The sequence below is a fragment of the Macrotis lagotis genome, chromosome 1 (genome assembly GCF_037893015.1).
Source record: "Macrotis lagotis isolate mMagLag1 chromosome 1, bilby.v1.9.chrom.fasta, whole genome shotgun sequence".
Classification (NCBI taxonomy): domain Eukaryota; kingdom Metazoa; phylum Chordata; class Mammalia; order Peramelemorphia; family Peramelidae; genus Macrotis; species Macrotis lagotis.
This window is the reverse complement of record NC_133658.1, coordinates 145,706,153-145,717,623: the sequence shown is the minus strand read 5'-3', so window position 1 is coordinate 145,717,623 and position 11,471 is coordinate 145,706,153. Positions and strand designations below refer to the sequence as shown.

Genomic DNA, 11,471 nt, shown 5'->3' with positions numbered 1-11,471 from the left:
AAATATTCATTTTTAAAAATCTTTAATTGTATTATAGCTCTCTTCTTTCCTTAATCTGAAAGAACAGTATAATTAATGTTAAAATATGTGCTGTAGACTCTTTAAAGGTAGGATGTGCTTTTCAATTTGTCTTTTGCATACTTGGTGCTTTAATAAGTGGTTCTCAAATCAGTTTGTAGGAGATAGATGATATGTGGGATTTTGAAAAGTAGGTAGAATGCAGATACCGAGCAAGGAAGATTTAAGGTAAATGAACCTAGGTAAAAATGAGCACATAGCAAGGATACTAGTGCTTATGGAATAAGAAATTGGCTTTATCTAAGTAAGTAGGGATGAGTGCTTGTAGAGACAGTGATAAGAGGAAATGCAGACAGATCATAGGTGGCATATAGGATCAAGAAGCAAAGTTGGGATGTGATAAGAGAGGGGAAGGGAAGAGAGTAGCATTTTAGGGGGCCTGTTCTATGGAATTAGAGGACAAACTACTGGTCTTGGAGGTAGGAAACCAGATTGAGAATTCTGCTCCTCATATTTAATGTATGAGTAAATGACTTTGAACTTTTTCCACATTCATAAAATTGGATCAGTATAACAAGTACCTACTTGGATTAAATTTAAAAGTAGGGGGAAAATCATAAATTTAATCCATGATATTGACATTTTTCTTAATCATTTAAGTCTAGACCAGTATTAGCATCTAGCCACTGCACATTTTTGTTCAACCATTTGAGTTAATTTATATTTTTTATATTTTAAAAGGTGAACACCATTCTTGGGAGTATAATTTGCACAGTATTCTGACCCCTGATTTAGACAGTCAATAAAATAAGCCTTGATTTATAATGTTGACCTATTTCCAATATGTAAAAGTACACACTAAACACAACTATCTGGGGCCAAATTTGAACTCAGGTACTCCTGACTCCAAGGCTGGTGTTCTATCCACTGTGCCACCTAGCTGCCCCTAACCCTATTGCCTTGAAAAAAATCTAAAAAAATTTAAAAGTAGGACATTGCTTTCATCCCTTACCCCTATATCCAAAAATTGGTTGTTAAACATTTAGAGCATACCAACGGCCAACTATCTTAAGTGTATCCTCAGTGTCTAGAACATAGAAAGCCCTTGTTAAGTATTTGTTACTTTATTAATTAGCATAACCCAGCTGATGTAGAGACAATATATAACACTGGACTTGGAGAAGGCACTGACATTCAGTATCTTGAGTATGATTTTTCTCTTCTATTAAAAGGAGAGGACTTACTTAAAATTACATCCTTCATTCAGTAAAAAAGATTTTTGGGAGTTGTTTTGTAAATCTTTAAAGTACTATGTAAATATATTTAAACTATATAAAACGGATACTTACAATATGATGTCTTTTAAAAAATCATCTTGCATCTTAACAATTTAACCACAAACACATTAAAAAAAGTTGAATTTTTATACAAGTCTTTATTTACAACTTGTTTCACAACTGTACACTTTTTGCAGCCTTGAAAACATTAATGTATTCAATGGGAAAATATAGTTTGACCAAATCTTGTTTTAGTTTTCATATACATATACATATATTTTATATGCATACATATAAACAGACATATCCTTAATAATACCGTAACAATTTGGCAGTTATAAGACTAAAATGAAGACAAAAAGCAATATTTCAACATATTACAAATCCATTTTCTGATAGATTTCTGGACAGTTTTGGGGCAAGGGGAGTGGTATAGTATGTTAGTTAAGTTTTTAGTGAAGACTTCCAAACAAGTTCCTGCTCAGAAAATAAAAATGGCAAATTCAACCATACTCAGCACACAATGAATTAGCATGTTGGAAAAATGCTTAGGCTCAATTACATACAGGTAACTCTATAGTCAAGAAGAGCCCTGTATCATGACAGCGATCACTTTCAATTGTGAATGAATCCTAGCATTTTAAGTTTGATTTCCAGCAGGAAATGAGAGCAATATATCCAGCAACTTCCATTTAGAAAGTGACAAAATGCAGGGTGGATATAAACTGTCAGACTACAAATAAACAAAATCCACATAAGATTCTACAACATTTAAGACATAAATATAAGGCTATAGTAGAACTGGAATTGTAAGTAAAATACAATTCCAAATCTAACATACTGTCATTTTTCAGATAATCTGAAAAGCTTTAAGCACTAAATGGCAAAAATTAAAGGAAAAAAAGGCCTTTTTCTAACTCATTTTTTTAAACTATTCGTTATTCCCCCCCCCAACCCAAAGGCAAAAAGTAGATTAAGGCAAATTATTAGTTCACATTTGAATTTTAATATTACATGTCCCAAATAAAAATCTGAAATGGTGCAAATATCTGATAGATGCTGAAATATTAAAAATACTAAAAGGTCTTTTTGAAAATTAATCTCCCCTGATAGTACAAAGAATTGTGGTGCTTTTGTACTGGCAAATGTGACATCTTAACAGAAAATGGAATATTTTAGTGCATTTGAACATGAAATAAAAGACTTAAGGAAAACATACCACCATAATAATCAAAGCACAAATCAAATGCACAAAACTGTGCATGTTATAATTTTTTGTATTTATGCTGATTTATTTCTTTTAAGCAAACTGAAACTTTTCCTTAATTAAAAATAAGTTTTCCAATAAAAGATGACATTGAATTGGATTACCAAAGAAAAGAATTACTAAGAACTCTATTCATTAATATTCAATTCTAAAAGTTTCATGATAATCTGTTTTGATTTGATTTATATGGAGTTATAAGAAAAAATTGCTTATCTAATTTGTTTTCTTTGAAAAGAAAAAGACAGGGGCGGCTAGGTGGCGTAGTGGATAAAGCACCGGCCCTGGAGTCAGGAGTACCTGGGTTCAAATCCGGTCTCAGACACTTAATAATTACTGAGCTGTGTGGCCTTGGGCAAGCCACTTAACCCAGTTTGCCTTGCAAAAAAAAAAAAAAAAAAAAGACAAACATGAAGACAACTAAATAGGACTATTTGCAGTAACAGAACTAAATTCATGGAAAAAATCATTAGTAATCCACATAACTTTATCAAACATGCTTAACATCAGATGAGCATAGATCTTTATGAATATACAAAGTGCCTCAGTAACAGGATCCATATTATTTCAAAAACATTAAAAGATACATTATCCCAATGACTGAGTTAATATTTGCTTCATACATAAAAGTCAATGATATGTTTAATGTTAATAATTCAAGTTAGATCACAAAGACAAAAACTACCAATAAAAACATTAAGAGTTTGCTTGGATCTCACTATATTTAGAGGTGAGGAATATTAGATAATTTGAAAACTGAAGACAACTGAAGGGATACTAATTCAGTTGAAGAAGAAAAATGAAAAAAGGTAGCATGTTTCATTATGCTATAATGTATTACACAAAGTATAGTGTGATGTTTTAAAGACAAACTTCAAAATAGATTATGTACTCAAGAGCCCTTGGTGAATAAATCAAACCTATATATTCATATCCCAGAAATAAAAAAGAATTAACATTTAACCACTATTAAAAATGAAAACAGTTCACAATATTTATGTAATGGATGGAGCTCTACTTTGATGATAAAGTGCTAAAAAAAAATTAACTTTCAGTATAGATCACATGATTAAAAAAACCTCAACCATATTAAAAATGATTTTAAAAGGTGTGAGCTTCTTCTTGTGATTTAAAGGGCTAAGCATGAGTTTCAGGAATGATAGGAGAAACAGCTCCTCTAAACTAAAGTACAAAATATTCTAAGAGGCCTAAAATAAGTTGGTCACCCCTCATTCCTTCTGGGATAAGACATTTCTCTAGTGGTTCTCTGAACACCAAAAATGGAGTACAATTGCATGCCAACTAATTCAACAATATGCTACATTAACAACTACACAAAGAAGGGATTTTGAAGCAAAAATACTATTTGGGCCTCATTAGTCTTTAAAAAAATTTAAATTTTTGTTCATTCATTGAATTTTCTGAGCAATTCCTAGACTCATGATCAGTGATGCTGATACCAAAACAGTTTGAATTCCTTTTTCTGAAGGGGCTAATGAGTGATTATCTATTTCAGAGTTATAAAATAGCAATACTATTGAAGGCAAAAAAGTATAGGCTTCCTTTTACCCCATTATCTACCTCTCTTCTATCTGCTCAGATTTATTTATGTATCGTGGTAGAAGAAGCAACACTGTATGTAGACAGTAGAACAAGTAGTACTCACATCTTTAAGGAAAAATTAAGCACAAAAAAGTATTGTCTATTATGCTTTTGGTAAACTGACTTACTCTTTTGCAGTTACTAGAAAGAGCAATGCTTTATGGAGCACATAATCTCCAGTGATTTGATTTTAATGTGACTTACTTTCTTATTGATTCCTGATTTAAAAATGGAAAAGTGATTGGGGGGGGGGGGGGGAGAGAACAGGGAACACAAAACTCCCAAAAGAGACTGAGCTGAAAACTTTGGCAAGGAAAACATTAACACAGTAGCCAAGTTCACTATCAATAGCTTTACACTTTGAGACTTTCAGGATAAGTATACCCTAAAAGGAGTATAACTCTTCAAACTTTGCTTCCCTTCTTGTATTTGTAGTTGTGATGACACAGAATTCTATTCTAGACAAAGTGAGCTTTTTTCATTTTGTAAAGAAGACAAAGTAGAAAGCCTCCTTGTAGAGAAAATTCTAAAAAATCATCAACTTAATGGAGATTGAGTTTAACTCTTGATAAGTACATTTTCTCAGTGGAGGAAAAAACTATGAATTTAGGAAGAAAAGAGACTATTATAATTTTTTTAAATGGAGAATTGGGGAGAGTGTTTAAAGGAATATATCTTAAATTCCAGGAAGCATAAAAAATAGTTCTAGGGTTCAGCCTATGATTTGTTTTACTATGCAAGACCTGGATCCAAGAAGGATTCCTCTCAAAGTGAATAATGTAGATTGGCAAATGTAAAACTTGATGATCTAACTATATAAAAGCTGGAAAAGAAGTGGATGACTGAGCTATGTGATTATAGCATCCCAAAGTTGAAAAAAGACTTAATTAAATACTTTTACTAAATTGATGTACTCTATAAAAAAGTCAGTTCATCGCTCTTAGAACTAATAGGGTCGAAAAGAAATATGTTTTGGTTCTAAGCTTAGAAATTCACCAATTTAGGAAGATACAAAATGCACATTTCTTCAGGCCATCCCTCTAGATCATGCTCTTGGAAAAGATAGGAAGAAATGGGAGAAATTAATGATGTATGTGTAAAGTGCATTGAGTGTTGAAGTATAAATAATACATAAATGATTATTAGTAGCAGTCGGTAAAACATTAAAGACACACTCACCTGTACTATTATGAGTGCCCATACTAATTACACACTGAGAGTGTATATACAGCATGTCAGAGCACATGAGAAATATACTCCCTTTGCATTTATATTAGTGGCTTTCCTAATCTTAGGCCATTAACAGTCATCATCAATTTTTAGAACTCAGAAAGACCATTACTGATTTAAAGAAATAGGTTAAAAAAACTATTTGCCTTTCCTTTTGTCTTTTATCTGTTTCCACTGCTATGATAAGACAATCTTTTCTCACCATGGTGCAATTACCTGACTAGTTTTAATCTTTTATTAAATAGGCACAGACCAGAGGCTCATTCATTTTAATCCTCAGAAGTCAAGCACCTAGTGCACTGCTGGGAAAGGGACTTTTTAAGGTGCTCCTAAAGTTGTTACCCTGTGGAAACCTATAGTTCTCTGGAAGTCCTTTTGAAAACTGAAAGTAGGAAGTGGCAAGTACAGAGGAGTAGTTTTTTTTTAAGGAAACTTGAGACACAATTTGGTCATGCTTTTCAATCAAATTATTTTGATCATACCAGAGACTATAATAAACTAAGGAAGGTTTTATAAATTATATCATAAGAATATTATCAATCCAAAAATGATAGAGAATATGCCTTCTAATTGCTCACCAAAAGACATATGATTAACTATATATGTACCATCTTTGGTCAACATAAACAGAAACAAACAATTTGAAAATTCATAAATAATGCTTCTGTCTAAAAGGTTTATTAACAAGATTAAATATTTGTTTCTTTGAGTAATAACAATGATAGAAAGAGTGCATGAAAATGTTAACAGAGCTAGTTCCCATGTGCAACAGAAGCACAAGTCTTCATAGAAATATCTTTGGGAAGGTGTCTAAACAGCATAATTCATCTAAATCTTATTCGTCTTTGTTATTGGACATTACTTATTCTTTATCCAAACAAATTCTTCTCAACTATATTTTGTTCTCAATGTCATGTTCTCCCAGTTATAGATATAGAAAGGTGGCCTGAAATTTTACCTGACTACTGATATTAGGTAGGATTTCTGGCTCTTAGTATTTCCAGAATTCAGACAATTTGCCAAGTCCGGCTTGGCCTCCACTTCCTGGAGAAGTGAACTATGCTTTTATCTTCTTGTAAGAAGAAAACCAGTAATTCCTTATTTCAAGACAGTGTTATGCAATAATTTAAAAAGTATTCCTCTCCAAGGTAACAATACATAAACACTTGATGAATAAAAGATTCTAGAAGAGAGGAAAAGAGCTTTCAATAACAATTACATAATTTCCCAGGACATATGTAGTCATTTAAAAAAAAATCCAAAAAACTGAAGCCATCATATTTGCACCATACTATAATTTAAAAAAAAAAGGGAAAAAGTCACTTTTACTCTGTCTTGCTAGAGTATTTCTGTGGTATTATATAAGTTCAAAAGGCATTGTTACAAAACAGAAGAGGCCAAAGATTATTTTTTTCCTCCTTCAAAGAATATTTTACCTTTGATATTGGATGAAAATTTCCAATAAAAGGAATATCAAGTATTATTTAGATGCTTTATAGAAAGTCAAAAATTAAAAGTCACATTTAGAATATTTTTTCTCCAAACAACTCTATGATGTAAAAGTTTAATCACTATAATTATAAAAAAATGACTCAAAATCCCAATTTCATATATAATAGAAAGTGAAAACAATATAAAATAAGTTGTCATTTTGACAAACTGAAGACTGAGTAGGTAATCAGATTGATTGGTTGGAAAAGCCCAGAAACTACATACTGTCTTATGGTAAATTTTATTTCTTCTCTCAACTTTAAATTAGCTTGCTAATATTTTCATGAAGAAAAACATAGAAAGAACACAAAACTCTGCTAAGTGTTTTACTTTTTCTTTTTTCTTTAGTTTAATACAGTCTCTTAAATTTATGTCAAGCTGTTTTTAATTTTAACAAGTATATTGCTTCATCTCTATAATGGCAGTCTCTAAAGAAAGATCCTCTTATAATGCAAATGTTCCAAAGCCTGGAAAATTTGGTTTTTTTTCTAAAACACTTTCAGTTTTCTAACAAATATATTCTCTATATAGCTGCAAAACTAGTTTATTCATTTCTAGTAACTGGTTTTTGACTGTTTCAGATAAACTTCAAACATAGGAATTGAACATGAGAAAGGAAAAAATATTATGTTCCTGAGGACTAGAATTTGTATATCTGAAAAATAAGATTTCTATTCCAGAGGAGGTTTCATATTCCAAAGATTATTAGATACATATTATCTAAACAACAGGATCATAAATTTAAAACTGGAAGAGACCTTAGAACCAATGAGAAGACTATGGCCCAGAATATAGTTGTAATATAGGTAACAAGACCAGTCAACAACTAAATTCTATTTTTCTTTTCCATGGACTCAACTAATGAACTGTTATCTTGAAAGGGTTAAATGTTTAAATTCTTTCTATTCCCTCAATAGCTTTTCAAGATAACACCTAATCTTAACAGATTACTGGGATTTAACCAAAAGGCCATTTAAAAAAAAAAATGAAGGAATTCATCAATAGAACATGTCTTACGCTCAAATGAAGTTAAAAAAAAAGATATCAATCAATATCCTAGGCCCCTAGGGGAATAAGAAATAATCCATTTCTGAAGTGGAGGGTATGAGGAGATGTTACAGAGTCCCCAATAAATTTTTGAATCTAGACCTTGGATAACTGAATGGCAATGACAAAATTCTCTAGGCACAGAGATAGTTCAAAGGCATTCAAATGCTATGCTTTAACCTTTTGTTATTTTTCTTTTTATTCCTCTCCTCACAGTGAAAACAGTCCTTTACATAAAAATGGATACTTGTTTTTAATAAATTCCACTTACTTGTATTAACTGCTCACCCCAATCAAACAGAATAATACTGTGTTTTTTATCCACTCATAATCCAGGGGCAGGGAACCTCCAGTCCATGAGCCTATTGGTCTGGCATTGCCAAGACAACCATCAGGCAACCACTGACAGGACTCGAAATTCAAACAATCTAAGAGCTTTTTAGAGATGATTAAATTAAATGTTTGGATACATATAGCACTCCAATGATGTGATAATCAAATGGCCCTTGACAGAAAAAGGATCCCTACCCCTGCCATAATTAGAAACGTTTTATAACTTTAGGAAGACAATACATACAAGAAATTTATGAAAGAAGGAAAAAACTCACATGTGATTGCATTTATAAACATACACAGCGATTCCAGTCTTCAAAGTTTCCTGTACTTCGCTAAAAAGTCCCAATCCCGAGACATTATGTCATTAGTCATGTTATTATTTTATGTAGTGAGATGTTCTCACTATACTTGCAGTTAAGAACAAGAAAGTGGAGAGAATGAAAAATTGAAAATGCCAACTCTTGGCCCTTAGTCAAACTTATTATGTAGCATATTTAGATCCTGCTTTTTATAAAGGTTATGAAAAAATAGAATTTTTACAATTTCTTCTGTGTATCAAGACACAACATCCCAAATGGAAATAATTCAAAAGAAGGCCCCCATTACAAATGTAAACAAAAAGACAAGCGCATGCAAAAGCAATCAAGAAAACATCAGAAACATTTCCTCCTGTTAGAAATTTGGCATCTTCCTAATCTAGTTTAGCAATGTGTCCTTGTGACTGACAAAGGTTGTATAAAGACAATAGCAAACTACAATTGAAATCTAATCCTACTATTCAAAACTATCAATCTTTCACTTCTCTTAACTAGACTTAATAAGACCTGTCTTCAAATGTAGTTTCAATTTATAAATCTGTGTTAAGATACAAGAGTAAGTTGCAACTAAAAAGAACCTGTCAAATCCTACTCCAATAAAAATACTATGCATTTTAACTTAAGTAGTCTGAATCTATGGACCTCCAGGAAGTATTGCGAAGCTCCTCTCATGCTGATGTGTGATCTAATTGTCAATACAGATGCTGGAAGGACTATTGGTAGAAAAGGTGCTGTGAGCAGCATCAATTATTTTGCATTCTAAAGAAAGAAACTTGCTTTCCTTTTAAATTTGCAAAGGAAATGTTACAAGCTCAATAACAAAATCAGAGCTTCTTTTTCATTTTTTCTATAATTCTAATACCTACTTGTTCCTCATATTTGAAATTTAAAAGGATTTTTTATTTATTGTTTAATATTTGCCTGTGTGTTGTACATCAAAAAGTAAACTTCTGAAATCAAAATTTTAGTTTGTGAGTCTGAATTAAATTTCAATCTTGATAATAAAATAATGAGTATTCTACAAACTTTATTAATTAGTTCAATAGGAGGTTGTATTTGGAAGTTCAAATTTAGTATTTTATATTAAATTCAAAATAAGCATAAATTTTTGTACATAATTAATAAATGTTTACTGAACTAATGTTTCTACTTCTATGTAAATTGGGTATATAAAGATACTTACTTGAATTTAACATATTTAAGCAGTTACCAAACACGATCAATTCATGGATAAGGAATAGCTTCTTTTAAAAGAAGCTATTATATTAGGAGACATTTAAAAATCACCTCCAATTTTACATACATTGTGCTCTTTAAAAATGGCCACCCTACAAGAAAAAAAAATCGGGATAAGGCAATTACACAAAGTACTGAACTTAAAACAATTCAACATAGAAGACCAGACCAGATGAATGACATTTAGCATTTTTATAGCACCTCATATACTTATTCAAAGTGCTTTTCAGTCAACACTTAATTTACAATCATTCCTTATGTAGGTAATTATGACTTATGATCTGTTTGACATGAATGTAAGCACTTTGAGGCAAACCATAAAAGGAGGATATTCTGCAACAAACTTCCAGTCTAGTAGACTCAGAAGGTACTAAGAAAAATTTTTAGCCTAAAAAAATGAGTTGTCATTTCATATGCACAAATGATACAAGACTTTACAATGATGAAAACAAAGTGAAATATAAACATAGTCAGTCACCTGTTGTAAGGTGCTAAATAAAAGATTAAGTAATAAATGATCAGGAACAATGAAACTACTTAAAAAGATTATTTGCAAATATATTAAAATAATATTTTAGCTGATGATTTTAGGTGAAACAAGCAATATCAACAATAACCAAATAGCTAGAGCTTGAACCTGTTACTGTGGTACTCTACAATTAAGAGTTAAATAAAAACCTTCACTTAAAGTTATGATGCAATAATCATAAAAACACATTTCTTGATTTTGCTTCTAATAAAGCATTCACTTCTGCCAGTAAACAATATACCAGGAAATAAATGAAAGTGTTAAAAATAAAAAATTTTGGACAGCTGTCAAAGTTCTTTCATTTTTCTATTAATGCTTAATGTTTTAAGAGAACAAGAAATTCTGCAAATCAAAGGAAAAATTCATTTTTCTCTGAAGAAAAGTTCAGTCAGGTGCTTCAGACAAGATTTGAATTTTTAGCACCTCTGCTTATATTCAAGTCTTTGCAAAAAGTATATTTCTCAATCATTTTATGCAGTAAAGTACACCTGTTATTTGAGGAGCTTTCAGAAAACAATTTAAAACTGATTAATATATCATAAAAAGATTATTTCCCTTTAAACAAAGACATTCTTATAAAGCATGGTAACATAGGAACAATGAAAAATAGAAATTTTACATTAACTATTGACAGAAAATTTAGTGTAATTACAAAGCCTGCATCATTGGGCAAATGGTGATATGTTTATACAAGTAAAGAGAATGTCATATACAGCACTTTTTATTGGATATCTCAAAAGTTTTGGCACGTTAAAAGGAAGAAAAAAAAAGACTCCAAAAGAAATAACCAAAGAAACTAACTCATTAAAGATATAGAAAAAAAATGCCTGAAATGCAGAATCAGTAAATATCAACATAGTACAGAGACAGAAAATAAGCTGGCTGAATTTCCTGAAATGTTGTCACGTGCAACAGAAGCTTGCTCTGAAGGGAGGTTGCGACCAGGCTTCTCTACCTGGCTGTGGCTGGCTGGACGTGGCCAGGGTAAGACCTTCTTGCACTTGTCGCCTGCCTTTGCCTGGCCAGGAACGACTGCCCTGAACCTGTACTAGCAAGTCTATCTTCAGCTGCCTTTTTATGCAGTGTCATTCCCTAGAAAATGGAAAGATGTTAATGAAAATTAA

At 31.5% G+C, this 11,471-nt stretch overlaps 1 protein-coding gene across 2 annotated transcripts in view; it reads right to left on the bottom strand.

Annotated features, from left to right (window-relative positions):
* Window positions 1–1,433: 1,433 nt before the first annotated feature.
* The window catches only part of HOOK3 (hook microtubule tethering protein 3), a 111,116-nt gene continuing 101,078 nt past the window's right edge, over window positions 1,434–11,471 (bottom strand). The window contains exon 22 of one of the 2 annotated variants that reach the window (XM_074209056.1): window positions 1,434–11,439. In XM_074209056.1, the coding sequence (XP_074065157.1) occupies window positions 11,299–11,439 (141 nt within the window). In that variant the 3' untranslated portion in view covers window positions 1,434–11,298. The remainder of the gene's footprint in view (window positions 11,440–11,471) is intronic. The other variant, XM_074209057.1, reaches the window with a different exon arrangement.